General features: G+C 48.9%; 10 protein-coding genes across 10 annotated transcripts; 4 read left to right on the plus strand and 6 right to left on the minus strand.

The window, feature by feature from the left end:
* Positions 1 to 208: 208 nt before the first annotated feature.
* LY89DRAFT_644427 (G protein-like protein-coupled receptor : STE2) lies at positions 209 to 1,433 on the plus strand (the record flags this gene model as incomplete). The annotated part of the gene is made up of 2 exons (XM_018211839.1): positions 209 to 965; positions 1,019 to 1,433. 2 exons carry the CDS (start codon positions 209 to 211, stop codon positions 1,423 to 1,425), a joined length of 1,164 nt encoding a protein of 387 aa, XP_018072691.1. The 3' UTR covers positions 1,426 to 1,433.
* Positions 1,434 to 4,213: 2,780 nt separating this feature from the next.
* LY89DRAFT_706842 (UEV-domain-containing protein) lies at positions 4,214 to 5,996 on the minus strand (the record flags this gene model as incomplete). The annotated part of the gene is made up of 4 exons (XM_018217554.1): positions 4,214 to 5,455; positions 5,513 to 5,751; positions 5,807 to 5,894; positions 5,943 to 5,996. The coding sequence occupies 4 exons, from the start codon at positions 5,994 to 5,996 to the stop codon at positions 4,214 to 4,216; spliced, it is 1,623 nt and encodes a 540-aa protein (XP_018072692.1).
* Positions 5,997 to 6,291: 295 nt separating this feature from the next.
* LY89DRAFT_46206 (Indoleamine 2,3-dioxygenase) lies at positions 6,292 to 8,310 on the plus strand. The gene is made up of 3 exons (XM_018207695.1): positions 6,292 to 6,400; positions 6,553 to 6,914; positions 6,968 to 8,310. Exons 2-3 carry the CDS (start codon positions 6,624 to 6,626, stop codon positions 8,144 to 8,146), a joined length of 1,470 nt encoding a protein of 489 aa, XP_018072693.1. The 5' UTR covers positions 6,292 to 6,400; positions 6,553 to 6,623; the 3' UTR covers positions 8,147 to 8,310.
* Positions 8,266 to 9,690, minus strand: LY89DRAFT_684259 (short-chain dehydrogenase/reductase-like protein sdr). Its single transcript, XM_018214843.1, has 2 exons — positions 9,095 to 9,690; positions 8,266 to 8,936 (listed from the first exon to the last, which is right to left on the minus strand). Exons 1-2 carry the CDS (start codon positions 9,430 to 9,432, stop codon positions 8,474 to 8,476), a joined length of 801 nt encoding a protein of 266 aa, XP_018072694.1. The 5' UTR covers positions 9,433 to 9,690; the 3' UTR covers positions 8,266 to 8,473.
* Positions 9,691 to 10,056: 366 nt separating this feature from the next.
* On the minus strand, positions 10,057 to 11,316 carry LY89DRAFT_733019 (putative L-rhamnonate dehydratase; the record flags this gene model as incomplete). Its single annotated transcript, XM_018219752.1, has 2 exons — positions 10,057 to 11,138; positions 11,196 to 11,316. The coding sequence occupies 2 exons, from the start codon at positions 11,314 to 11,316 to the stop codon at positions 10,057 to 10,059; spliced, it is 1,203 nt and encodes a 400-aa protein (XP_018072695.1).
* A 999-nt stretch (positions 11,317 to 12,315) lies between these two features.
* Positions 12,316 to 15,975, plus strand: LY89DRAFT_684261 (uncharacterized protein). The gene is made up of 10 exons (XM_018214844.1): positions 12,316 to 12,778; positions 12,925 to 12,938; positions 13,087 to 13,097; positions 13,146 to 13,276; positions 13,410 to 14,761; positions 14,814 to 14,955; positions 15,009 to 15,394; positions 15,557 to 15,704; positions 15,768 to 15,783; positions 15,901 to 15,975. Exons 1-10 carry the CDS (start codon positions 12,486 to 12,488, stop codon positions 15,940 to 15,942), a joined length of 2,535 nt encoding a protein of 844 aa, XP_018072696.1. The 5' UTR covers positions 12,316 to 12,485; the 3' UTR covers positions 15,943 to 15,975.
* Positions 15,976 to 17,800: 1,825 nt separating this feature from the next.
* Positions 17,801 to 18,482, minus strand: LY89DRAFT_46422 (uncharacterized protein). The gene has a single exon (XM_018207704.1). The coding sequence runs from the start codon at positions 18,386 to 18,388 to the stop codon at positions 17,918 to 17,920; it is 471 nt and encodes a 156-aa protein (XP_018072697.1). The 5' UTR covers positions 18,389 to 18,482; the 3' UTR covers positions 17,801 to 17,917.
* A 954-nt stretch (positions 18,483 to 19,436) lies between these two features.
* On the plus strand, positions 19,437 to 20,682 carry LY89DRAFT_46425 (uncharacterized protein). Its single transcript, XM_018207705.1, has 3 exons — positions 19,437 to 19,503; positions 19,846 to 20,274; positions 20,324 to 20,682. Exons 2-3 carry the CDS (start codon positions 19,925 to 19,927, stop codon positions 20,451 to 20,453), a joined length of 480 nt encoding a protein of 159 aa, XP_018072698.1. The 5' UTR covers positions 19,437 to 19,503; positions 19,846 to 19,924; the 3' UTR covers positions 20,454 to 20,682.
* Positions 20,683 to 23,494: 2,812 nt separating this feature from the next.
* LY89DRAFT_684262 (RNI-like protein) lies at positions 23,495 to 25,866 on the minus strand. Its single transcript, XM_018214845.1, has 6 exons — positions 25,697 to 25,866; positions 25,377 to 25,514; positions 25,210 to 25,326; positions 25,031 to 25,158; positions 24,477 to 24,981; positions 23,495 to 24,356 (listed from the first exon to the last, which is right to left on the minus strand). Exons 1-6 carry the CDS (start codon positions 25,808 to 25,810, stop codon positions 23,685 to 23,687), a joined length of 1,674 nt encoding a protein of 557 aa, XP_018072699.1. The 5' UTR covers positions 25,811 to 25,866; the 3' UTR covers positions 23,495 to 23,684.
* A 522-nt stretch (positions 25,867 to 26,388) lies between these two features.
* On the minus strand, positions 26,389 to 27,650 carry LY89DRAFT_583585 (glycoside hydrolase; the record flags this gene model as incomplete). The annotated part of the gene is made up of 2 exons (XM_018209222.1): positions 26,389 to 26,882; positions 26,942 to 27,650. The coding sequence occupies 2 exons, from the start codon at positions 27,648 to 27,650 to the stop codon at positions 26,389 to 26,391; spliced, it is 1,203 nt and encodes a 400-aa protein (XP_018072700.1).
* Positions 27,651 to 27,932: the final 282 nt, after the last annotated feature.

The following is a 27,932-nucleotide window of genomic DNA, read 5'->3' on the forward strand; positions in this document are numbered from 1 at the left end:
CTCCAAGACACCAGATTGCTCATATTGTTCGAGAGACATTGTTTCCATAGATCCCGTGGGTATATCAAACCGCTCTTCTTCCAGCTTTCAATCTTTCTTTTCCTTCTTCATACAACTGCATACCCTTTCCTGCACGCCTCTACAATAGACTTCAACTTCCTCGATCAATCAAGAAAGTCTTCTGCTTTGCAAGTACCCGATCGTCAAGATGTCTTCGACTATCACCCCCTTCGACCCGACCTCGCAGAACATCACCGTCCTCTTGGCTGATGGCGTCAACTCCGTCAATATTACGATTGCCGCACTGGATCAATTCTTCATCTACAATTGCCGGCTTTGTATCAACTATGCCGCCCAGCTCGGTGCGTGCTTGATCATGCTGATCATCACAGCCGTTCTCACCAAGGAATCGAAGCGTACCAAACCTGTCTTCGTCCTGAACGTCCTTTCCCTAGTCTTCGGCTTCTTTCGTGCACTCTTTCTCGCTCTTTACTGCGTCAGCCCTTGGGTCGAGCTTTGGGCCTATTCGACCTCTGATTACAGTCGAGTTCCGAAATCTGCATATGGCACTAGCATCCTAGGCACGGTTTTGCCTCTCTTCCTGACTGCCACGGTCGATGCCTCTTTAGTCCTCCAGGCCCATACTGTCAGCAAGGTCATGAAGAGAAAGCATTACTACGCAGTCACCGCGGTCTCTTGCTTGGTCTATTTATTCGCCGTTAGCTTCCGCTTCGCTGAGGCTGTAACCAACTCCAGAGCTATCATGTCTGATGGCTCTTACTTTGCCGAAGCTTGGATCACAACCGCGACTTTAGCAACCGAGACAATTGCCATCTGGTACTTCTCAGTTATCTTCACCGGCAAGCTCGTATGGACTATCAAGATGCGCAAGAATATGGGTTTCCAAAAGTGGAGCTACATGCAGATTCTTGCTGCTATGGGTGGTTGCACAATGATCATTCCTTGTAAGTATTTCTTCTCCCGGGAAAGAGGTTCCCTGAGGCTGACTTGTGCAAAGCTCTCTTTACTATCCTCGAATGGGTCACTCCATCAGATTTTCCCGAGGCTGGTACGTTGGCTATGACAATGGTTGCACTCCTCCTCCCTCTGTCCTCCCTCTGGGCATCGATGTCCACAACCGATCGCTCCGCTTCTTTCAATCTATCAACGCTCTGGGCTTCTAGACAGTCTCAAGAAGATATGGAGAAGAATTTCGGCAGCCAGTACACGGGCCCTTCGCATACCCAATACTCAACCGATAGAAAGGAGAGCACTGCTCCGATCAGCCCAAGCGCAAACATTGCTGTTGTCGAACACACCCCTGTCAAGTCCTCACGAGACAGCACCGAAATCGATTTGGAGCTGATGGGTGTTCGGGTTGATCGATCTTACGATGTCCACAGTGATAGGATCTCGGGCTACTGACTTGGTGGAGGGTCTCTCGGGCAATATAACATGCAGGCTGGTGCGTACTGAATTATGGAGGATTGGATGGATAGCGATGGATTAACATGGTGGTGGGCGTGGATAATTTCTTGTGCTAGATTGTGTTCTGGGTTGTGATATCTCACTTCCTGAACATATGCACATACTTCATTTCTTTATTTCTTTCTCTGTAAATTAGTCTCAAGCAGGTTGTGGAGAATGCAGCAGCGGTCCTGGGTCGTGCCTTCCTGCGGAAAACGCGTCGAATCCTGGTAGAGCAAGAGTCTATCTTGAAATCCAAGTCATTTCCACCAACATCGCCTGCCTCTTCCTTGCAAATACCTTGCTTCAATCGTGATTTACAACTGATACTCATCTAAGTATCGGTTCGTCGAATTGCTTTCCTGCAAGCTGATTCGTTCTAACACGCACCCCTAAACTGCAGACGCAGTCAAAAGATGCACAGTCGTACGGTCCAAGACCGAGCCTCTCCCGCACGCAATACCTATCATTTGAGACAGACAAAGTCTAGTCAAAGTCCGTCAACTCGGCTCCCACTTGCCAGCAAAGTACCTGCTCCCTCTCCACCACCTCCTAAAGCTCGGCCGTCTTCAATTCGCACGAACCACCGAATTTCCTTCAACTTGGTCTCTTTGGTCACCAAGTTCGAAGCTCTCGATGCGTTGAGCCTACCATTCAAGGTCCTATCATTACAACCAGCCCCATTGCAAGTTTCGCCTCGGCCTCGAAAACGCGGAGGCGGTACGGTGACGGGTCATTTTCGCAGGCTATCCACAATCTTCAGCCCACCAAGCAGGAGCGGCATCAACAATGACGATCCGTTCATATCTGAGGATGACCCAGTCCCGGGACGAGACAACCTTTTCAGCTCATCCAAATCGAGAACTTTTGGCTCGGCCACTGGCAAGACAAATACCAAGAAACTCAGAAAGGTTCAGAGCACGTACAATAATGGTAGTGTTAGAACCAGTGTGGTGGTTGCAACAAAAGCGCAGGGCACACCTGCAAGTAGCGTCACAGCACCATACGTGAAGAACGAATTTCCCAGCAGAGACAAGCGAAGCATTCGAGACATGATTAAGCTGTATGATGGAGGTTCGTAATCCTGTTGTATGAAGTAATGTCGGCGTATTACTGACATTTCGAGCACCATAGCAGCATCTGATGGAGTTCTTACCAAAGGAAAACCATCTACCATAGGCTCGCGTACACCAAACACTCCTACCCCCATTTCCAGACACAAACCAAGCGAGCTTCGATGCCACCTGAGTCCCTCGACTGGAAACTCGAGGCTAAGACTCCAAAAATATCACAGTAGGGAACTAGAGTCTCCGACAAGACTTTATCGGTTCTCGCAACGAAGTCTTCTCCTAGATTCACCAGAGGCCAAAAAAGAAAGTGTTGGACAAAACTCGCCCTCTAAATCCTCTGTTAGCAGTATGCATGTGTCACCCAGAACATATGATCGAGCAAGATATCAAGCTCCAACAAGGAGTTCAAACGCTCTCGACTCTCCAAACCGTTACAGGGCAGATGAAAACATCGGCCAGGGGATGCAGAAAGACTCAATTGCAAGGACTACGGTACGGCCAGAAATGGAGAGAGGACGAAGTCTCGTCCGAAAGAACGTTCCTGCTAGATATGATCGAAGACAAATCAGCGAAAAGATAGAGACGCTGTATCAAGCAAAAAGTATAGAGAGAAAACAAGACCATGCCGAAGCACAGAACTCAAAGATGTCGTTCCGCACAACAGGAAAACGCAACCAGCACACTGGACAAGCTCCTACCGATTCGGATTTTGGCAAGTATTTGAGAAGAAAATCATCGAAAGTTGCGGCGATGACAAAAATATTCGACAATGGCTCTGCGCCGAGACCTTCAGTCATGGTAGCTACTCCTCGGAAGAAACCCGTCTTCTCTGCAACATCTCCATTTGCAGAGACAGACAACACGCCAGCTTCAGGGGCACCAAGAGCACCCACTCCGCCACCAATGCCTTCGACGATGTTGAAGAGGAAATCCACGATTTCACCAAAGACCATACAGGAGCCTTTGGCCGTGCATAGCGAGAACAGCTTTCCTACCAAAGCGAGGACTCACCCAATACACCAGCATTCTTTGTTGCATAAGAAACCGTCTCAACCCAAGGGTAGGGCTATCAATGAGAAAATACAGCTTTTCGAAAATGTACGAGATGGCAAGGAGACTGTGCCTGCGGGAAAAAGAAGTACATTCGCAAGAAAGATAAGTCGGTCGTTGAGAAGCTTGTTTGAACCATCTTCTAGAAGAAGTGACGATGATGAAACGCAAGCAGGACAGAGAAGAGGTTTGAATGGGAGAGAATTGAAGAACATTGTTGATGAAGTTCAAGAAGCAAATAAATCAGTAAGGATTGGAAAGAGAACGAGCACGCTTACAGGACGATGGAATGGTGTACTACCCGCTCCAGTCGTAAATGGATGCGACGGTGCGATTAGCGAGAAGGGTTTTGGATCTCCATCAGCTGCCGAAGTACAAGAGATGGTTGTTAAAGAGGCAGAGTGTGGATTGAAGGAACCAAAGCCAGTCAGAATCGCAGAGGTGAAGAGAATGATGCTTATTTGCAAAGAGCGGTTCGAAGACATGATGGATAAAGACAAGGTACAGGCTCGAAAGTTTTGATACCCCTATTGTATTGAGTCATCTCGACTCTGTCCCGTAGCGAGAATGTTGGTATACATAGTGTTCATAACAACATCAATTCATGTTTATTCGTCTCGGCATCTTCAATAAGTATTTAAACCCATGCCTCTGCCAATCTTCTTCACAAGAGCCTTCTTCAGATACCACTCCCGTGCCAATGTCCTCGTCATCTTGGCAAAAACTGCTGGTGTGATCCTACCTCTCTCAACTGCTCGTCCTAAAACAAACAACGCATCTCCCAGACTTCGTTCCTCACACACAAGATCATAGAGCTGATTGGCAACTACTGTCGGAGCCACCAAGAGCTCATCCACATTAGGAGCAGTTCGGTGCTGACTTGATTCAATTACTCCGTCGGCATCGTGGAGAGCTGTATGTAAAATACTTGTGTTGCTGTTCAAGAGCGTATTCAGAGACTCGAGAGCTTGGATCTCGGCTTGCATACTTGAGAGTGTATTGAGCATGGCTTTGTGTTGGGCATCTAGACCTGGAAGACTTGAAGTGGTTTGATTGAGAGTATGCTGCCTTTGAGAATACAATGCTCGACCGAGATTATGGAGAAGCATGTCCTTTTCTGGATTTGGTGGTACAGGGGGAGCAGGTAGGTTTGTAGAGGATTCAGAGGGAACAGCGAGGACGAGCGGTGCATCGAGAAGATCTGGTGGTGGGGGGGGCTTTGGTTTTGGTTGCTGAGGCGCTTGTTGTGGGTATTGTTGCCATTGAGGTTGGCCTTGGTACGGCTGTTGCTGTGGCACGTACGAAGGAGGTCTGTTGGGTTGGGTGTTATATTGTGGATTTACATTCGAGACGTGTGGAGGTTGTTGATATGCTTGGCCTTGTGAAGACTGCCTGTAGGGTTCTGGAGGACCATTCAAAGGGGGACTAAACGTAGAGTCCCTACTTGATTGGCGTTGCGGCTGAGAAGGTAAAGGTGGTGCATTTTCGTATCGAAGAGTACTTATTCTTTGTGGAGCCTGTGGTTGTCCATTGGGTGGCGTTTGCTGGCCATATCGGGCATTGTCTTGATTGGGTTGTGGAGGGAGTGGTGGTAAAGGAGGGCCACTGTCTCTTCTCGAAGGGCCAGCGGCCGAGTAGGATTGTGGATCGCTGGTAGGCTTTGGTGGCGGGGGAGGAGGTCGAACTTGGTCGTTGGTCTGAGAAGGAGACTCGGAAATCGGTCGCCCTACACCAGGAGGTAATGGTGGGACTGGGGGAGGCGCTGGAGCTTGCTGAGGTCGAGGTGCCTGCTGCTGCCGAGATATGACTGGAGGCTCTTTGGCAAACACTTCACGCAGTATAGCTAAGAAGTCAAGGATGTTCGATTTCTAAGACCAGAATACGTCAGAATTTCAACAACCAACATCAAGCTGAAGAGAACCTACATCCCAGAATTCAGCCCACCCCACCAGGTATGGGTGGTATATTTTGCCTTGTGGATCGACATGTTGACCTGGCCTAACCATCATCCCCTCTGTTGGTGTGACATATACCAAAGGAGGCTCTAGTGGGTATGCATGGGGAACCCATAATGCGACAGGAAATCTGTAGGTTGTGCCTCGAAAGACGACGGGCAGGGTGCCTGAAAGATGGAGAAGTAGAGCTGATTTTCCATTTTCGTATGCTGCAATGCTTCAATCAGCTTGGAACATGGATTATATTGGATCGCAGATGCTTACTGTACACATCGGTTCGCGGAGACAAAGAGGAGTAATGCGACAGCGCCTGCGCGACGTCGTTGTATGTACGGTTCACATCTCTGTATTCCTACAAATACTTAGCATTGACTTACAGTGAAGCGCTGAAGATACTTACACTTGTCAAGACACTGTACAGCCAGTTCAAAACTTGCTGCTTGACAGCGGCCATAATTACTTGTCCAGAAGCATGCTGGTCCAGCTTGAAGCTATTCCCAGTGATGGTGATATTGCAGAAGCTTGGCTTAGTCATGTGAATGCCAAGAGAGCTTCCTCGGACAAATAATGTTCCATATTCCGGTGTCTAGAACAAACTTACTTTAGTGGCGACCAATGAAATGAAACTTCAGCCTTTTTTCATAGTGTTTCTTCTCTGCTCCACTTGTCCGCGACGTTCCGAAATCGCCCTCATGCTTTGTAAATGATCCAAGACCGTCATGGATATAAGTAATCCCATTGTCCCGTGGCGTTGGTATAAGTATCACACCATAACCCCACAATCCCACCATTTCCACTATCTTCAACCAAATTTTCAGTACATGCGCATTACCAAACTGATATCATTACGGCTGAGGAGTAAGTGAAGATTCTAAATCTGTGTTCTTGAGCTCTTTCGCTTGCAGAATAGACATGTAGCTCTTCATTGCGCCCAAGTTGGCAAGTTTCTCTCTTTTCGCGCTTTGGTTCTCAAGCGTTTTACAATAGGCAATGCTAATCACGATGTTCAGGTAATCGGACAAAGATCTGAATACTCCTTGCGTCTGGAATTGTACCCTGCTACAAAACCCAAACCAGAAGAATGCTTCCACCCATCCCAATCCTCAGCGATTACGGAATATCACCAAATCATGGTTTTCTTCCAGCTGACTTGCCTCTTGAGAGGCTTCCTGATCCTTACTACAACAAATGGGAGGCTATTGTCGCCAACCTCCAAGGATTGATTTTGAGTAAACGACTACGTGGGGTCATCGATCGACTCCCTATCCTTTCCACTGCGGGTCTGGAACATGACTCGGAGTGGCGAAGAGCGTATTCGTTGTTGAGTTTCATGGCCCATGGCTACATCTGGGGTGGTGACAGCCCTGCAGAGGTTTGTAATCTCCTTACAGCTTTGCCAGAATTGCGAAAGCTAATTTTCTATAGCGTTTGCCGGCCTCGATCTCAATTCCGTATCTTCACATTTGTGATTACCTTGAGGTTCTTCCAGTTGCCACGTACGCTGCGGTTTGCTTGTGGAATTGGAAACCTCTGTTTGCGAACGAACCAATTGACCTGGAGAATTTGGCTACGCTGACCACCTTCACCGGATCCATCGACGAATCATGGTTCTATCTTGTTTCCACTGCTATCGAAGCACGAGGAGGGCAAACCATCCCTCTCATGCTCGCTGCTATCGAAGCAGCGAGAGCCAATGACGGTGCTACCGTAGCTTTGTGTCTCCGAGGATTTGCTGAAGCTTTAGACGACCTTGGAACTGTTTTGCAGCGCATGCATGAGAGCTGCGACCCGACTGTGTTCTACAATCGCATCCGTCCATTCCTTGCTGGTAGCAAGAATATGGAAGAGGCTGGATTGCCCAATGGTGTCATCTATGAAGATGGCACAGGGAAGGAGCAGTATAGACAATACAGTGGTGGCAGCAACGCACAGAGCTCCATCATACAATTCTTCGACATCATTCTTGGCATCGAGCACCGTCCAACTGGTGAAAAGAAGGACCCTGCTTCTGAGAGTGACCTCGAAGGCACAGCTCCTCCCGCTAAGCACAACTTCCTACTGGAGATGCGAAAGTACATGCCTGGACCCCATCGCCGTTTCCTGGAGGACGTCTCTCGAGTCGCTAATATTCGCGATTATGTGGAAACACACCGCGACAATAGCGAGCTCACTCTAGCCTATGATGCTTGTCTTGCAATGCTTCGAGAGCTTCGAAGCAAGCATATCAACATTGTCTCTCGCTACATCGTCCTCAAGTCACGCGAGTCGAGATCCCACTCTCGTTCAAAGAGCCCTGTTGTGGAACGTCGCAAGGTCGACTTAGCGACGGCTTCCCGTCAGCACAAGAACGATCCCAAGAAGGGGTTCAAGGGAACTGGAGGCACTGCATTGATTCCATTCTTGAAGCAGGCTCGCGATGAGACTGGCGAGCCGGCTATTGACAATTGGGCAAAGCGTGTTATGAATAAGGATTCCCGCTCTACTGACAAGGGTGATTTCTTCTTGGGGAAGCTGGATAAGCTTCCTGATGGCGAAGTCGATTTTGGTGGACTGGCTGGAAGCTGGGCTCTTGACGAAAATGCTGGTGGTTTGTGCCATTACTAGGCTCTACCGTGCTGGCCTTCACTGCTGTTGCTCTTACAGATAACATGACATTTGCGCGATACAGTCTTTACCCTTGCACTGAAGATAGCTTGAGATTTACGCAATACAATCTTTACACACTGGACCTAAGTGCATGCTATTTAGTGACGATTTTGATATGCCACTTGATCTTTCCAGCTATATGAGGTCTTGATTCTCCTGTTGTGTAACTGAGGTTGTTAACAGAAAGCTATGTTCGTCCTACATCGTACAAGGCACCTTTTCTTGCAAGACTTCACAACCCTACACTAGCAACCTCTGCATTTCGCAATGAATTTATATTACCAATTACTGCAAATTAACAAACAACCCCCCATCAACCAACAACTGCGCCCCATTAACATACCCACTCAACTCCTCACACGCCAAAAACACCGCCGGCCCCGCCATATCCCGCGGCTCCCCCGTCCTCCCCAACGGTATCCTCGTCTCCATATACTCCCTCTTCTTCTCATCATTCAAATCCTCCTCATTCAACTGCGTCTTAATCGTCCCCGGCAACAAAGCATTGCACCTAATTTTGTGCTTTCCGAGTGCCACGGCCATGCTTTGCATCAGGGACAGGACCCCGGCTTTGGTGGGCGTGTAGTGTGTTTGTAGACCGCCGCCGACGAGCGCCGAAATGGAGGAGATGGCGATTATGCTGCCGCCGTTGCCTTGCGTGGCCATTTGGCGGGCGGCGGCTTGGCAGGAGTAGAAGGCGCCGTCGAGGTTGATTCGGACGGTTGAGGCGAAGAGGTCGTGGTCGAGGCTGGGAAGAAAGGGGGTTTGTTAGCTTTCACGTTCCTTTCTGTCTCTCTCTCTGTCTCTCGTATATATTGTCGTCCCAAAAATCCCCAGCAATTTCCGAGTTGAGTCAAAACAAAACCGACCAAATAAACAAAAGAGAGAAACCACAACAAAACTCACTCCAAAAACTCCGCAAACTGACAAACCCCCGCATTACTAACAAAAACATCCAGCCTTCCAAACTCCCTCACAGCAACCTCCACCAACCTCTTCCCCGTCTCCGGTACCGTCACATCGCCCTCGACCTCGATCAATCGTCCCGCCTTCTCATCTTTCGCTCTTATGCCCGCGGCTTCTTCGATCAGCGACGCCTTGTGGTGCTCGTCTCGCGGCAGGTTGAGATGGTTGATGGCGACGTTGCAGCCTTGTCGCACGTATTCGAGGGCGATGGCTCGTCCGATTCCTGTGGTGCCGCCGGTGATGGCGGCGCTTTTGGAGAGGAGGAGGTAGTGGGGCATGGTAGGGTATTAGTTTGTTCTCCTTTTGAAGGTTTGAGATGAGGAGAGAAGGTCTTGTTTGTTGGTTGGTTGGTTGGTTGGTTGGTTGGTTTGTCTGTCTTCAAGGCGGGTATTCGGGCATTGTGCCAGGAGACCTATCCAGCCATAAAGTTTTCGAGCTTGAGAGAGAGAGTCGTGGTGGGGGAGTGTTGGTCAAGTGGAGCTCTCGCTCGGGTTAAGAAGGACCCTTGTATTTTTACCCCGCAATCGGGGTTTTGGTACATCTACGACCGAGTTGGTCGTGGGAAATTGGTTTCGAGGAGAGATTGTGCATTTTGATGAGAAGAGTTGTATGCCAAGCGATTTCTGAGAAGTTGTCGAAAGTTCACGAGAGTCTCGAGCATTTTCATAAATTTCACAGCATACGATGTTAGGCATAGTGGGCCTTGCAAGTCTCAACGAAGAGAGGATTGTTATCTTGTGGTTCCAAATACTTTTTTTTAATGCTTGTTTGGAATTCACACTTTTCATTTCTAAGAGGGATTCATGAACAAATTTCCAATACAAAAGGGTATACACATATATACCAGAACAATTTCTGCGTGTGATATCCCAACTCCCAAGTAACTAGTTACAATACGGCATTCACGATGTTGTAAGATCCTTTATACTATCCACAACCCCATTTATAACTCCTTGATGGTCCTCAGACTTCTTCTCTTCAGCGACTTTTGGCGCACTTGCTGACGTTCCCAGTGGTCTCTCCGGATTTGGTGTTAGTAAGTACTGCGCTGGAATCAATCTAGCTGCTGGGTTCAATGTCAATCCAAACCCAGGCTTATCAAGTTGTGTAACATCCAGAAACCCCTTTACAGGGATTGGCTCGTCAAGGAAGAGATCTCCAAAAACAGGTAAAACACTCTTTCCATCGGGGGAGTTCGCAAGATATTCTTGGAAGGGGCAATTTGTCTGCGAGACGACGAAATGATAACTGTATGGTCCACTGGCATGTGGGACGACAGGGATATCATACGCAGCGGCCATGGCAGCGACTTTCAGGAGTTCAGTCAAGCCACCCAGCCACATCACATCTGGTTGGATGATGTCGAGATTTCGGCCCTCGATCAACTTTCGGAAACCATATCTGGAATACTCATGTTCGCCAGTGGTGAACTTGAGTTGAGGATGGGCACGCTTGATTTGTGCAAAGCCATCCGTGTCATCTGGGGAAAGGCATTCCTCCCACCAGTTGATGTTGAGGTCAAGACAGGCCTTGGCAATCTCTATCGTGTACGGGACGTTGAGACTCATATAGCAATCCACCATGATTGGAAAATCTGGCCCAACACTTTCCCTGTGTTTGCGCAGAAATTCCACGTTCTTCCTCAGGCCTTCATGCCCCTCCTCGGGACAGTATGGGAGTGGAACCTTAGCACCCCAGAACCCCATCGCTTTCGCGGACACAGGCTCTGGGCCCGTGCAGTAGAAATCCAATCTGTCTCTGGTTGCCCCTCCAATCAATTTATAAACTGGTTCATTTCTGACCTTGCCAAGCAGATCCCAGAGAGCCAAATCAATGACAGAGATTACAGCAACTGGAAGACCCTTTCGTCCATAAAACATGGCACCTCTATACATCTGCTCGAAGAGATGATTGGTGTCTCGCGGGTCCGCACCGATCAGGAATCGCTCGAAGTGCTGGTGGACGAGCCAGCACGCAGGAGGACCTTAAAACACCGGTTAGCCTCTGCGAACACGCAAGCAGTTCTTTGCCACATGCATACCTCCAAAGCCAGTTGCAAATCCAACTGTTCCATCCGAGCCTTCGATTTCCACACAAAAGGACCCTAGAACATTGATTCCCCAACTTGTTCTCGAAGCTCGATACTTCTCCCATCGTGACATAGGAGTCGATATGGGCGTATCAATCAACCGATGTGGATGTCAGTCACGCACGACAAGCGATTTCTCCGACACTTACCAATGGCCTCCTTTCACGTTGTGGTAATCCCCTCCAGATCCTACGCCATCGACGACAAATGTTCGAATTGCTTTAATGGTGGGGAACCCACGTACAGATGATGCTGCCATGTTTTCGAAGCTAGAGGAAGAAAGCAACGAGCAAATAGATGGGATAAAAATGTAGCTGTGGTATGAAAAAGAGTAGACGATGTCTTTGCTATTTACAGTCTGATTTTGTAGTAGAAGAAAGTAGATGGCACGAGTTGAACGGAAAGGAAGTCGAGCTTTGGTGGGGTGAGAGTGTCCACCTTTCGGTCAATCTTGGACCGATCGTGGATATTGGCCGGCACTGCTGGCTTGGGATTTTCGCGGCCGAGACAATCAATGAAGGATGCCATCTCGCATCGGCAATGCTCTGTCGAAGTCTCGATTCGACGAGACTTGGGACGGTCGAGTTATCTGCCGTCGCTGTGTAAGGTTGAACAAAAGCCGTTGATCTGCACCGCAGCCCATGTGAAGTTTGTGTTACTGCGGCCGCTCTAAAAAGGAAAGAAAGTGCTCCAGCGTGCGCATGGCAGCCACGATGGCGCTCGAAATCGCATGCAAACCAGCATCCAGGTTTCGAGAAGGTCGCACAGGGGTATTTTGAGATCTCGACTGCGACGGTTACATTTGTCCAACGAGGACAATTATGGGTTCCTACTTCGGGTCACTCGGAGGCGGCCACGACGATATGTAATTTCCATCAGTCACACGCCTAGCTTGACAGCGTTGTTTTCAACTCTCTCGACAGCTTTCTGCAGCGGTTGCTTGGCTGGTCCTTGCGAATCTGCTGCATCCCCCGCAATGCAAATGCAAGTCGCCTCTTTCGGATGGTCGGTCACATGGGGATCGCACCAGGATTTCCCACGAACATCGCGGACCGACTCTCGCTGCTCACTCTCGTATTCGTCGATGAAGACATCTCTCTACAGTATCTTTCTATCTGCACCTCATCCTGACGGCCGTGGTCCATTCGCAAGATCGCTCTCTCTCCCTGGCTCCTACAGGGTGTTGGTGGTCGGTGCAGAGCTGCGAATGATCATGGGCGCCGACTCGCCCACTCTGCCTGAATGCGACAGCCGAGGGGCATTTCTCCAGGTTCTCCCCACAAAAGCTCGCTATTAAATCATTCCGAGCCCTCGTTGGAAACTCGACCGAAAAAAACAAATCCGCGCATCTCAGCCTCAGCCCAGAGTGCGCCCGCGTCCACCTCCTCGATGGATATCAAACAATCGCCGCAGGCCTCCTTGCGCTCAGGAGGAAATCACCCCGAGAGCGACGACAATGCCTATAGCGAGGGGGATAGTGTCGAAGAAAACGATGAGCGGCCCCGCAAAAGGCAGCGGAGGCCGATGAGTGTCTCGTAAGAACCATGTCTCTTTTACCATTCGATGACAACATTGGGATTGATGTCGACAATCCCGAGCCTGCTACTGCTGTAACATTTGGAGCTGAAGCAGATGATGCAAATTTTGAACAAGATCAGAGCTTTCTAACAATACGTCGCAGGTGTGAGCTTTGCAGTACGCACTTATTCCCTCTTCTTTACTGTGTCGAGAGCATGTAGCGAATCCGACATGCATGCATGTCAGATTACCTCTCTGAAACAGCAACTATTCTCACCAGAATGTTTGAATGAAGTGTACTAACTCTGAAGTTTGTTGGGTGTAGAGCAAAGAAAGGTATCATATGCTTCCTGCGTAACATCTTCATTTAGCTAACCACTCAAGGTAAAATGTGATCGGGGACAACCTTCTTGTGGATGGTGTACTCGTAATGGAGCTATCTGTGAGTACAAGGAGCGAAAGAAGCCTGGCTTGAGAGCTGGGTATGGACGTGAATTGGAGCAAAGACTAGATAGGTAAGGACTTTCAGTAGAGCTATATGTCACTTTGCTTGACACGAATTGTGTCGTCCAATGTTGCTGTTCTTCAGAAACAGTGTCTCTACCTAGTATCAGATGCATTCTGTCAACATAGAGCTAATTTAAATAGGTTGGAGGATATACTTCGCTCTCATGCTCAAATACTCGAGTCCACCTTTACGAATCACAGCACTAGTTTACCTAGCGACCATGAAACCCCTCAAAGTGTACCTGGTTTTCGGCCACAAGAAACTTCTCGTAGTCATGTACCACATGCAGAGACAGCACTCTTTCTGCAGAAGCCTTCCACATTTCCTGGAAGCCAGTCAATGGATTTCGGCAATCAAATACCTCAGACGCCATCAATGTCATCTTTGCATAGCGACGTCTTTCAACAAGGAATGCAGCAAACTGGCAATCCTCATGAGGCAGCAACTTCTATGCAATCTGCACAAGCTCCCAGCTTTTACAGTACAACTCAACCACCTCTCGAATCGCCGAGCCTCAACATAACACAAACTCAGGCGGAGTTTTCTTCAGATCATGCTCTCCCGCCATACGACCTACTCTATGCTTTAGTCGACCTCTACTTCAAATATGTAAATACTTGGTGTCCTATACTTCACCGGCGGTCGACTCTCGACTCACTATTCGGGCCTGCTACCCTAGAAGAGGCGGACAGGATACTGTTACATGCTATTGTAGCAACGACTTTGAGATTCTCGACCGATCAGCGGTTGACCGAGGACAGAAGGCGGCATTACCATGACGTCTCAAAGCAGAAAGTCCTTTTATATGGCCTAGAGAATTCTTCGGTCAAAGCTTTGCAAGCTTTGGTGATCCTGGCATTGGATCTAGTTGGCAGTAGCAATGGACCTCCTGGTTGGAACTTACTGGCTTTGATCACTCGATCAGTGGTTCAACTAGGTCTCGCTGTTGAGACAACTTCGTTCTCCGTGTCGCCCAATTATCCTTCGATATATACCCTTCGAGCGATGGTTCTCCCTGAAGCAGACAACTTCATAGAGGAAGAGTCAAGACGGAGGCTGTTTTGGATGGTGTATCTGCTTGATCGATATGCTACCATAGCGACTGCGTTCGAGTTCGCCTTGGACGAAAAGGAGATTGACAGAACGCTTCCATGTAGAGACGACTTGTGGAACAAGAATCAATCTGTTCAGACCAGATGGTTTCGAACAAGTGAGAGAACAGAATACGACATCGACAAGCCAGAGAACTTAGGAGCTTTCTCCTATTACATCGAGATCCTTGGAATACTGTCTCGGATACACAAGTTCCTGAAGAAGCCAGTTGACATCAGTGCACTCTCTGATGTGGAACAGTGGCAAGGAGAATATCGAGAACTGGACAACATGCTCACCTCTTGGAAGTTCGACTTGCCAGCTGATTATGGAAACATGGCGAAACTATTTCAGCCCGGAGGGAATAAGTCAATCAACTGTGGCTGGGTAATGCTTCATGGTAAGTGACTCCATCTCGCCACGTGTGGCACAGAAAATCTGACATGCCTCAGCTACCTATCATACCACTGTCATCAGGCTACATTCTTCAGCTGCTTACCCGACAACACGTTCCCCAATCTTCACACCTTCCTACAGTGCCTCTCAACGCTGCCATGGTGCAGTCGAGAACATCGCTGCTCTCGGGGAATTTGTGTAAGGCGCCGTTTTGCATAACATGGCCTCTATCATGCTAACAAATCCGACAGGGTTCAGAATGGAATGCTCCCAAAACTTGGCCCGCCCTTTGCCTTTACGCTTTGGGTCGCCGCCAGATTACTGCTTGTACATGGCTCCACCATTGAGCATAAGCTCAGCCCGCAGATACAGTTCTTCGTTGATACTTTGAGAGAAATGGGCAGGTATTGGCTGGTGGCAGAACGCTATACTGCAATCCTTCAACGAGTGCTCGATGAACATCGAGACTCGGAGAGATCTGCAGGAGCAAATGGCGAGAGGGTCACACCGTCGTCGGTGAAAATACTTGCAGACATGAGGCGCTGCGCGTACGACCTCGATTTTCTGATTAGTCGCCAGCCAAAGCATGTGGGAATGGTATCAAGGCTCCCGAGCGTTACCCCCGCCCGAACCCCAGGTAAGTCGGCGCATTTCGAGGTTCCTTCTAGGCAATTCATGCGCCAGGAATACTGGCCATCAGCCTATCAGGTCCTGTTTTGTGCTTCTGCAAACTTCCAGTTCTATTTTCTGGAGTGTATTATTAAAACAAGAGTATGCTGACTCCGAGAACCCGGCACAGCCCCCAACGAATTAGAATACTTGGACGTATTTGATTTCTTCAACGTCCCCCGGCTGCCTCTAGCGCCGGGAGGAGGGGAGGTAGGGCACGATGCTGCTGGGAATGGCGCCGCAGGGGAGATGCATCTGCCGGAGTTGAATGGCTTCAAGTAAGTCCCTCCCTCCTTCGCTTGCTGTTTGAAAGAAGGAATTGCGCTAATTAGAGAACATAGTATCACAAACTATATGGCAAGTTTTTCCCACTCATCCTTCTTGTGCTGTGTGGCGTAGCCCTTATGCATATCTTCTCTGCAAATGAATACCACGCTCTCGGGTTCCCGAATCATGGACTAATGGTGCGACTAGGTGGATGCTAATTCTGATTGGTTGTTCAAGAACCAGTCTTAAAAGTTTAATTGTGGTAGTAGATAAAGGAATAATTATATTGCATGCTCCTTTACCGTGCCGCTTTCTCTCTTGCCGTGCATTGCATTGTCTGCCTGCCTGCCTTCCTTTCTATGAATAGAGATCTGAGAATAGATGGTTGATAGTTGAGGAATAGTAGTCCCAGAAGAGGAAGAAGGAGGAGGAAAGAGTTTCTTCAGTTCTGTCAACTAAATAGGACTAGAATTAGACCCTAGAACAAAAGCAGGAAAAGGAGGCATCTTCCACTCTAGCAACCAATTAGGACTAGATTAGACTCATTGATGGCATAGGTGAGCTGAGAGACTGGAAACAGGGTTGGAGTAATTGCAAAATCATATTCCTCTGCTGCAGATGCGCTATGCAGTATCAATTTCTTTTTTCTTCTTGCCTTTGTCTGGGCTAGGGACTAATCCTCTAACCTGCCTGAGGCGTAGCAAGAGATGCGAACATCGGTACGAGATGACCTCGAGATGAAATCAAACGATAAAAATGTAGAAGCAATCGGTCTCGAGGTCGGTACTTTCTCGGCTTAGGAGTTGAGCTTTCCTGAAAAGGTAGTTTCCGGATTAGCTTGTGTAGTTCGTACTATTGTTCGTGGTTTGAGTCTGCTTCTGGAAACTTTTTGGACAACAGACTTCAATGACTACTGCTTGGATTCCGTATCTCGGCGTGTTTTTCGAATTAGACAGCCTATGTGTCAAACGACTTCGTCCAATTGAGTTATCGGAGCCACAACCGTCTTTGAATTGAGCTTGACCAGGTAGTCAACGCTCTTGGAAGTTTCTGCTGCTCAAGGCACTCTCGAATCGATGACTCTGCGCCCCGCAATCACATTCAACTCCTCTCCTCGAAGGTGTCACGTCTCCATAACATCCAGGCATACTCGTACAAGCTTCCTCGATACACAGCCGCGCAGCAACTATGCATGACCAGAACACCTTAGTCCAGAGGCTCTCGTTCAGACTTCCAAACGGTCACCGACGGCGATCAATGAGTCCAGATTGCCTTGCTGGAGAGTTGAATTGAAGCAAACAGGCTACCAAAGCGTACAAAGGCAGCGAGAGGTAGCAAATAACTCGCGAGCTGCGAACTCAATTCATAATGTCCACACTTGTGGTGAGAGCGTCGACCTCGTAGCCTAGCAGTCCGGCGCATTCATGGCGGAGATAGTAATGCAGTGAGCGATTTTCCGGCAAGTCAAACTTGACGCCGAGTACATTCGTACGATCCGCGGATACGACGGTCATCTGCAACTCGAACAGAAAGCGGACAGAACTCAAAAGGCAACGATCGTTCGTGACTCCGACGGAGTCGTCATCGAAGTTGTGTTGGGACCTGGCCGTCGTGTAGCTGATTGTCGGTCATGAACAGTTTCATGCCTCAGTCAAATGTGCAGAAACCTCTGGGTCTAGCGCTGGCACGACCTCAGCTCCGACAGCTGGGAACTGAGGCTGAGGATATATGATGTTTAGTTATGGAGCAGATCGCACGATTTCAGGAGAGACAGTGATGCGTGTTTCATCGGCGCCAGGATGTTCTTTCGGATGCTTCTGAGACTCAGAGCTCTGGTTGTGGCCGATATACGAGGAAAGCAACCCCGCCACGACCGTTAGCATCGTGCTGTCGGAGTTTGGAAGGTCCCTGCCGTGGATCGTTCGCAATACCATGGCATGCGAAGTGCATGCTCTGCGGATCTTGGGGAGATCATCAAACCGGTTTCCGTCATATCCATCGCATAGGCAGCGATATACGATATACTCGACACGCTCGATACAGAAAACGGGTCGACGGCGCACGGGATGACCGAGTCAGACGGCCTTAAGTGCCTGAGGTGGTATTAGTGGCTAGTTAGTGGCTTAGCTCTGCGATCACTTTTTGACCCTGGATTTTAGGAGAGAATCGTAAGAGAGCCAATCACGGCTCCCCGCCCATCTTCCAGAAAGACAAAGTGGAGCCGCTAGAACGTCTTGAGCCGGGTCGCAGGGTCAACGTCGGACAAACCGTACAAGGCTGCATGAAGAGTCGCGAGGCAGAATCGCCAATGTCTGGTGCCGGTCACTGATACGGCGTGGTACGGCTGCTGGGATACGACAATCGCGGGTATCATGAACATCACTTGAGATCTCAACTCAAACTCAAACTCAGACAGTGCGCATATCGACCAATCGTAGCCGCGCTTCGACGGGGATCTCTGTCTGCCCTTTTTCTCAGGGCGTAAGTCAACCAATATCAGACAGCCTTTTGCAGACGCCATTTCCCAACACTTTGCACTTGCAATTGCTCGTACAGTAGTGCGGTGATTGTCCCCCCACAACCGCAACGTCTGTGAACAGCTCGACCTCGGTATGGAACCCGGGAATGGGACTGAGGCAGCAAAAGGGCTTCTGTGAAGACTCAGGTCCCGATCTTGCTCACCGAGATCACGCATCCTCAGTATCACAGTGGAGATACAGGACCATAAACGCGGTCATTCAAGTACCTGTATAGCTGAAGTATGACTCCATCTCTTGTCGACTGACTAGGTAGAGAGTATATTGCGGGTGGGAAACCAGGCTGCTACGGGCGAGTTGTGATCCTGTACGTGCCTCAGGAGTCAGGCCGGGCGTATTCACACGAATGAGATGGGCGTGCTACACAACACGAATTGCTCGTCTCGAAAGTCCCTGGTGTCATGGTGTCAGGACTCAGGCGGCATCTTGGGAGGTCTGCAGCGGTGATTTGTCGACGGTAGTTGGCTCCAACGGCTTTCAACGAGCCATCGGATTCGTTTCCAGCACTTCCACGACCCAGGGGGGAGTTTCCGGCGAACGCACCGCCTGCATGGATGGATGGATGGATGGATGGATGATGCAACGGGGGAGGAGATCTCTGGTTGGTGGTGGCAGACGCAAAATGGGGGATTCGCAGTCCATACAGACTACAGTATTATTATTTTTATTATTATTATCATTATTATTATTATTTCTTTCGGCTGTTTTCATATGAGAGCGAGCCCCGTGCCCGTGCTGCTGCTGCCCTGCCCGCGACAAGGCCAGATAGACCAGGATGTGGCCTAGCAGGGCTCGAGATTCCAAAATAGCACCACCCACCAATTGCTGCTGGCTGCTGCTGACGTCTTTTTTTCGCTTCCTCGGCGGTCTGCGTCTCCACGACCGCCTTTCCATCTCGAGACGAAACATCCGACTTACCGCACGCAACGGGACTCAACTGCACAGCACGCTCTCACTCTCTTACTCTCTCACTCTATCTTTCGAACTCTTGGTAAACCCATGCTCTTCTTTTGCTGCTAGGCCTAGCATCATCTACAGTACTTGCATGGCGCCCGCCTAGCCGCACAAGTCCGAACGAAACACTACTCTGCACTGCAGCAGCAGCAGCCATGCTCGGCCTGCGTCCTCGTCCCTGTCTTCTCTAACCCTTTCCTAGCTCTCTCACCTCATGATCTCTCATCGACGCGTCAAACAAACCCCTCTAGTTGCCTACAGGGTCAACTGCCCGCCAAACTGGCATCGCAGGACGCCCGCCCTTTGATTAGCCTCTCTGGTAAGCTATACCGCTCTGACTAACCTCAAACGAGCTCCAGATGGTGGAATGGAGAGAGACAAGGTACAGTACTGCTGCTCGAGAGGCTGAGCTTGACTCAGCAGCAGCTCTCTCAGCCTTCGAGGTCCTTACTCTTTCTTTCTGGTAAGCAGCCTCGAGGACAGACCATCGGTTTGGGTTGGTCCCCGGAACATACCCTCGACATGCAGGAGGACTCCGGACTAGGACTGCTTTTCTGGATTTCTCTCCTCTGACGATACTCCACCCTCGACTCATCCTCTTGTCTTGCTCCCTCCCTAGTTCGACCACCTGCATACTAACCTGCAGGTGCCATCTATCCAGATCCGCACTCACTCACCCACGTTGCTGCCTTAGGGTAAGACCTTTCTAGTCTTTATAGGCTTCCTCTCCCTCGGTGCATATGACTGTTTTCTTGCACAACCTCTCATCCTGTCGTGTCTGTTCCTTAGATTTCCTTTGCTCAGGCTTCTCTTTCAGTCGGCTCCTTAATATCTTTCCTTTGCCCTCTTTCTCAGGTTCAGTTCTAATTCAAATCTTTACCCTACCTGCCCCTCTATTGCAATACCCCGCCATATCTGATATCTTTACTACACCACCACGTCCACTTCGAACCAGCGCTCGCAACATGTGTTATCTGGTAGTGGAACGATATAGCGTCTGCAGATGCCTATACTATCAACATTCGGTTGATATGTGCTCTGCGTATGGACAGAAGGGTCATGGAATAACTGAGAGAACTGTGTTGGTTGGGTAGGTGGAATTTCCGTTCATATGAGGGTAAAAACTGACTTTACACCAGGTACGCCTGTGAGAAACACACCAACTACCAACAAGAAGCATCTTCGTCGAGAGACGGCTATTCGGACAGCGGCTATGGCACAGCGAGCCATGGATCGCATCACCACTCATCTCGCCGTCACCGCAGATGAAACGTACTGTCTTCGATAACTGGGTGTTCATGGCTATCATCAACTTTGGTCCGCTTCGAGTTTGACCATTGGAGGCACTATCTCTTCTCATTCCGGGCAAGGACGTCCTCTGCGCCGCCCTCACAGCTCACTCTCCTGCTCGTTGGCCACGATCGATTTATGTCGTCTTCTGCCCCTTGAGAGTTGCGGCGCAAACCCTTCCCCGAGTCAATCCGTCCCCATCACCCCCGCCTCCTCCTCTTTTCCCCTGCCTCCTCACGAGATACGAACCGAACCACGAGCGAACGAACGAAACGCGCAATGCCATGATCTTCACGAAGTTATCGAAGGCGCAAAGAAGGGAATTTACAAGGGCACAGCCTATACACTCATGAACACGAATATCGACACACAATCATTGAAGATTTGCATAGCATAGCGGGTTTCCATAGCATAGCGTCGGCATTGGGTCATTGGGCATGGTGTTCCTTCTCTTCAGCGCGGCCAGTTTCTGCCTCTCGTTTCTTTGCGATTTTCACTCTCCTCTATCTTGCTTTTTTTGGGTTGCATGGGAAGGATATGATACCACACGGTGTTCTGGGAGGATCTTTTTTTATACACATTCTGGATTTCTTTTTTCTTGGTTGGCAATGGCTCTTTCTTTTCTTCAAATGATGCAATCTGGAATTCATTATTTTCATTGCCAAGCGCAATTGTTTTATTTTCCTATGTCAACACTAAAGGAGCCAGTCTCCAGCTCAGGCAGCCAAAATCATGTTGTTTTTCATTGGAAGGATCAGGATCATTTTGTACAACGGCTGAGCCACAACTACCGTCTTTGAGTCATTATCACCATATGTATCAGCTGCGCTGAGCAACTTCTTCTACCGAATTTCCTTCTCTCTTTTGCGCCGTTGCATTGCATTCAGCGCCCAGGTGACACAAAATCACCCGGGCAGGCTCAGGCAGTCGCGCTCTCTTGCATGGCTGGCATGTCGTTGGCAGGAACCAACCGACCAATGGCGCATACTCTGTACCTTCTTCCTTCAGGTACCCAGGCAGATACCAAATTAGCTACAAAAAAAACGCAAATGCCAAAGAATTAAACATCTCACAAACATACATGCATATATTCCTCCGTGTTGCTACACCATACAGCGAACGTCTTCCCCTCCGCAGCAGCCCCCAAAATACACATACCACATCCTCAGCGGACCTATGAGCGGCTAGAAGTGCGGTATGTAATGCAAATGCGAATGATACCCCTCCCTACCGACCGACCGACTCACCTAAGCGGTAGGCGCGAGACACTTAATCCCGGTCCGGCTGTCTGTAATACGTATCCAGGGACTCGGAGTGATATCAAAAAGCACAGCACAGTACAGTACAGTACATTACCAAGCTTTAATTAATTGCCCCATATCCATCCTGGAAAGAAATGCTCGAATATCGTCCTATTAGAACAGAACCTTACATCAGACGGCCAACTTGTTAGTTAGTTATTTAGTTAGGGAGACGATCACTTGGAATTAAAATATCGAGGTACTGTACGGTACGCGGGAGCTATTTTTAGAAGCGTGTGATTCGCCTATCTATCTGATCGAGGGCCCCACTAGGTCGATCAAAAGACAGGTAGAAGGAAAGAAAAAAGGAAAGGAAATGTTTGAGGTGTGATAGGCGAGGATACGTAGGTGCGTGCGTTTGGTGAGGTGAGGTGAGGCAGATTTAATGGTTTCTTTGGGACAAATGGCTTTCGGACGGATGAGAAAAGTGCCGTTTTCGGATATACAGAGACGGGAGTTCGCCACCACGCGTGGGATTCCCGATTAAGGTATGTAGGTAGCTAGGTAGGTAGAGAGGGAGAGAGGGAGGCGAAAGGTGGAAGATGGATAGATAGATGCAAAGGCTGGCTTATCTCCTGTCCAATCTTTCTTTTCTCTTTCTAAAATCCGTTTTTTGTTTTGTGGTGGTTCAGAAAATTAATTGCCTCGTCGACGTCCGGTACCTGGCATTGCATAGCATGGCATTGCGTTCTCAATCCTTCATCCTACTTTGCCCTCTGCTCCTAGCTGAATGAACGGATATGCTTTGCTTTGAGCCTTTGGGAAGGAAGGAAGAGAGACATGTTACTGCATCCATCCATCCAATAAATTGCGCGCAAGGCTCATTTCAATCCATCCTTTTTTTTTCTGTTCCTTCCTTCCAAACCAGGTAATTCCCGATTAGGAGGATTTTTCCTCACCAGCCACAACTGTAGGCGCCCGCCCTGCCCCCCGAGAAACTCTAGCCACGATCACGGACGGATCTTAGGATGGCGCAAGGAAATAGAGGGGCAAAGCGAAACCCGGCGCAATGGTTCGAAAGCGGAATGGTTGGGGGCTAAAAGGGGGGGGATGTGGTTACGTGAGATGATACGGGGGAATCAATCAAATGAGAAGAAGCGGGTCGTAAACGCAGCTAGATTTACCTACCCGTTTTGGGGGGCCAAGGACCGAGATACCTTGTGTGTATGTGTGTGTGTGGTATTTACAGAAGTGTTCGGGGAGTTTGGGGTTGGGGTATTACCAATCTGTCTGTGGGTGATGGATAGCTGAAAGAGAGATGGGAAAGGAAGGGAAAAGAAAGGAAGATCTATTGCTGTAGAAGGGAAGGAAGGGGTCTGTAAGCTTCGAGATTTTGGGACTCGATAACGGGGATGTTGGTTTGCCTCACTTAAAGAACGAACGGTCTTTCGCACGCACGCAATTTAATACCGCACTCGCTAGATAGATCCCGTTTTGAGTTTCTCGGCCGGTCGGGACGATGCGGGATATTCGTCTGGGGTATCGGGACTTTATCACAGAGCGAGCAAGACAAGACAGCGTGAGCGTGTTGTTGCCTGCCTGCCTAGAGGAGTAAGCAGTAAGTGCAGTTTGTTGCCACCGGCCTAGTTTTGATCACGCATCCCGCAATAAGGTTTGGAAACATGGCCACGAGATCAGGAATCGTACCTACCTTAGTTCGCGGCTGAGGCTGCATTAATTACTGCATGATATCACAAATCCCGACGATCCTTAATTAGACAGATTGAATTTTTTTTCATTTCGATTCCGCTAGCTAGCTTTTCGCTCAGTTTATCGTACATACATCAGGCTTGCAAGTAATGACTTTGCCAGTCTAGAGCGCTATTGCAAAGCAAATCCAAGCCAGTGCGAAACAGTTTGTGGGTATTAGTTCAGCGTTTCCTAGCTGGGAAAGATCTATGATGGTCTTTCAAAGAAAGCTCGCAAAGTTATAGGACACTTCGATGCCTCTGCCACGAGCCCACTCAACTGCGTCTCGACTGGTAGCCCGACAATTATCGAGGTTGAGCGAGGTAATACCCCGATCGACGAAATCCCTGACTGCCACGCCAGTGACATTTGTGCCTGATACATCAAGCTTTCGCAGACTCGGATACAAGCGTACAATCTCCATTGCACGTGCGTCATCAATGGGCAAGAGGTCAAGAGAAAGTTCCTCGAGTGAACCTGACTGAGGATACTCCTCATCGACAGATACGGCCGGGGTAGGGATGAAGCGTGCACCGAGGGAGAGTCTCTTCAGGTGACCATTGATACTTCCCTCGTAAGTGAGGTGCTTGACAGCTCTGGCATCAATATTGGTCCCATGGCAGTTGAATCTTTCAAGTAATGGCATAGTCGTGAGGGATACGAGTTCTGCTGCATCTTGGATTTTGAGGAGAGGATTATCGGCCAATATGAGGTGCTTCAAGGTGGGTGGAAGGATGGGGAAGCGTTTGAGTTGGAGGTTGGTCAGATCGAGGTGTTCGAGATGGGACCATGCCAACAGGTTAAGTCTGGTTGTCGAGGCATTATTGGCGACGAACTTCCAGCAACACAAGGTTGCCGAGACGAGATTTGGAGTTGCTGCTACAAGTCCATTCTGTTTCGAGGGTCAGTAAGCTTCTGAAGAAGAAAACACAGAGTTGAACACCATTGTTGCGTGAACAGTTTGTGCGGCATGAATGTGTACAAGCATTTTGGGAATAGGAATCGGACTTACCATATCCAGTCTTGATTTCTTATCAGAATGAAGCTCTAGATTCTTGATATTCTCGTTCTTCGCCAGAACCCAAGCACCATCCCTGACTGCCGTCGAGCTACCCTTGACCTTGAGGAATGACATACTGTCAAGATTCTCACACTTCTTGAGGCATGATTGGACAGTTCCGAGAGATGCTTCCGTCAGGCTAGAGACGTGAAGGATCTTCAGGTTCTTAGCAATGGGCACCGCTTCGCTCAAGGATGCTCCTATCAGACCGGCACCTTGAATCCTCAACTCTCGAAGGTCTTTGCAAGTATTGGCGAGGAGTCGGAACTCTGCATCATTGAATCTGGCCTTCATTGTGATAAGCGCAGAGTCCAAAGTATACTTCGATCGCCTGAGATGGATCTTTAGAGACTTCATGTTCATGGGTCGCTTGCAGTAACTTGTGTCGAGCTCGGTCCACAGATCCTTTATATTCTCTAAGAGATGCTTCCAGGGCTTTGAAACAGCTAGACATACGCTAAGAACTTGTTAGTAAGGAAATACCCAAAGAGGAAAATTCTTCTTACACCCGATCTCGCATGGTAAGCTGTCCACAGACCATGACTACCAACTCGGGAGGTAGATGAAACATAGGATCCCGGGTTCTTGCTGGTGTCAACTTGATTCTCAGCTTCTCATACTGTTCCTTCAAAATCTGAGACTCAAGTTTAGCCAATGCAGTGATGGATACTGTTGGGAAGCATACCACTCTACCCGGTCCTGGGGATGAGATCTTGACCTTCGACAAACCTCTTCCGTATATTTGCAAAGCGAGGTCCGTCTTCTTAGTGAGGCTCAAGATCTTGCCGCATCTCAGATAGCCCTGCGATGTGTCAATGCTAAGTTACTTTGAGGACAAGGAATTCACCATACCTTTGCGAGCTTTGGCATCATCTCGATCATTTCCTTGGCATCACGAAGAGCTAGCTTGTACATGCCCAACTTCTCGAAGGTCGCAGCTCGATTGTCTAATGCATTAAGCAAGAGATGTTCAGTGCTTCCTTGGACAGCCTGTACTCATTGATCAGCATTGAATATTTCATCTTGCGCCTAAGTTTGAAAGTGAATATCTCCCGGGCGACCAGAACTTGCACGACGATATCATGACAATTCGTCGATCGTCGGACGCCCAGACTTGCCGGTCGCCAGAAGTCGTAGGGAAGGGCATGAGATCGGAACATATCATATCATACCTCGGAGAAAGCTTGAAGAGCGCCCTTATAATCCTCCTCCGCATACAATTGTCGACCTCTCTCTGCGGCATTCTTGCCCTTCATCGTATTCTTCTTCACCTGGATAGTCGGCATCTTGAAAGCCACCCGCTCAGCAAACGCGAATTATTCGGATTGCGAAACGAATCTTTTGATGGATTATACATGATTCTGGTCAGTCGCGAAATCAAAGTGGTAGACGCGATGCTGGTCCGTGCGTTGGTAGGGGTCGTGACAATATCACCCGTGATGCCCACTAGCACAATAGCAGCGGCCGCTTACAACCCCTGAAATTTTGAGACGTTAGTGACAACAACACTTCACTCCATGCAGACAATCAGACATCAAACACCTTTCATAGGCATAACTAAAAGCGGGTATCAACATTTACATCATACATACCGTTAAAGGTTGAATCGGTCTTCTATCCAAACCTTTCAGTGTCATGGTCACCTGCATCCAGTCTTCTTTTGTCCACCAAAGTCTCAGACTTAGACACATGAGAACAGTCTTTCCAAGTAGGCAAGAATTCAAACCCCAAAACAAAACTGCATCGCAAAAGTTCTCCATTCATTGTTCGTCTAAAAAATATGCTGTTTGTCGTCTTTCATTCCTCATAACCATAACCAAACACAAAACATGTGTACGCCAAACGCCTTCTCTTCTTTCCTTTCCTAAGCAGTCAGACCCTCTTTCGCCCAAGCAATAATATCCTTCCCATTCTGCACATTAATCACACCCTCCGACCCATCCCAAAACATCACACCTCCAAAGTTATGCATCTTCATCCCCTCCACATGCTCCGCTATCCCCATCATTCCTTCTGGTCCTCCAATCCCTTCATACGCTGTCGGACCTGCTGCACTCCAAGCCGGAGCTCCCAGGTAGAATTTTGGTTTTGTAGCCATGGTTGAAGTACTTAGTACTTGACTCCACTGCTTCAGACTTGCTGAGAAACCTGCACTGCCAATCTCGCACGAGGGGTTATTGTAGAACTGCACCCAGACGAAGTCGCAGAGGAGCAGGAGGGCCATGGGATCAGAGGCGTCTGGAAAGGGGCACTGTGGTGCGGAGGAGAGGTAGTATGTTTTCGCTGTTGTGTGGGAGAAGTGGTTGCGGAGGGTAAGGGCTAAGGCGTCGAAATGTGCTGGCATATTATCTTCGTTGTCTGATTTCCCACATTGATTAGCATCATATCCACTAACGATCACAACAGGACCAACATACCAATATCAAAACCATCAACCTCGACCGTCCCAAACGGCCTCAACTGCGGATCCACATTCCCAGCCGGTCCAAAAACATCCCAAAGCACATCTCCCAGCTCCTGCGCTTGTCCTGGTCCAGAGAAGCTGATCTTGCTAGTCGATCCTCCCACACTTAACAATACCTTCTTCCCATACGTCGCCTGACATATTTGAATCTGACTCGCCAAACCAGGACACCAAAGCAATCCCGGCGCTTCATTGATCATCATCTGCGTTTGTCCTCCACACGCTGCACCAAAATTGATAGAAGGATATTTGCCACCGTCGAGCTGCGAGATCACGAAAGCGAGGATCACGATGTCGATGTTTGGATCGGCACATTGCGATGTGAGGGTTGTGGTGGATGTGGCGGGCGATTGGCCGTAGTAGACTGCTATATTTGTTGAGGAGCCAGCGTTGAATCTGTATTTGGGGTTGTCTGCGCTGTTAGTAGCTAATGAGTTTAAGGTGAAGGGAGGGAGGACGCCGATTGGTGGGAAGGAGGCGGAAGCTGAGGGTAGAGGGATATTGGCGTTGATTGAGGTTGCTGGTGGTAAGTACTCGGGGACTATGCTCGAGGGAATGGGGATAGCAACTGCGTTTGCTGATGTTACTGGTAGAGAGTATTCGAGCACGACACTCGAAGGAATTGGAATGCTATCTGGGATGACCGAGGTGACTGGTGGCATACCGAGAACTACTACGCTGGAGAAGACCACTTCCTCGACGAAACCACTCATAGAAGGTTGTATTATCTCCGTGATGGTAACACTAACAGTAGTCGTCCAAGTCGTAGTAGTAACTCCATTACTCGGTAAATATGCCGCTGAACTAAGAGCTAACGGCATCACCGTCATAATCTCGACGATAACAACATCACTCGAAACTGCTGGTGGTGGCGGAGGCGGTGGGATTGGTGCTTGTCCATCGAGCAAAGACAAAAGCTTAAGCTCGATAATCCTGAGTTCCTC

The sequence above is a fragment of the Mollisia scopiformis genome, assembly GCF_001500285.1.
Source record: "Mollisia scopiformis unplaced genomic scaffold LY89scaffold_10, whole genome shotgun sequence".
NCBI classification, from domain to species: domain Eukaryota; kingdom Fungi; phylum Ascomycota; class Leotiomycetes; order Helotiales; family Mollisiaceae; genus Mollisia; species Mollisia scopiformis.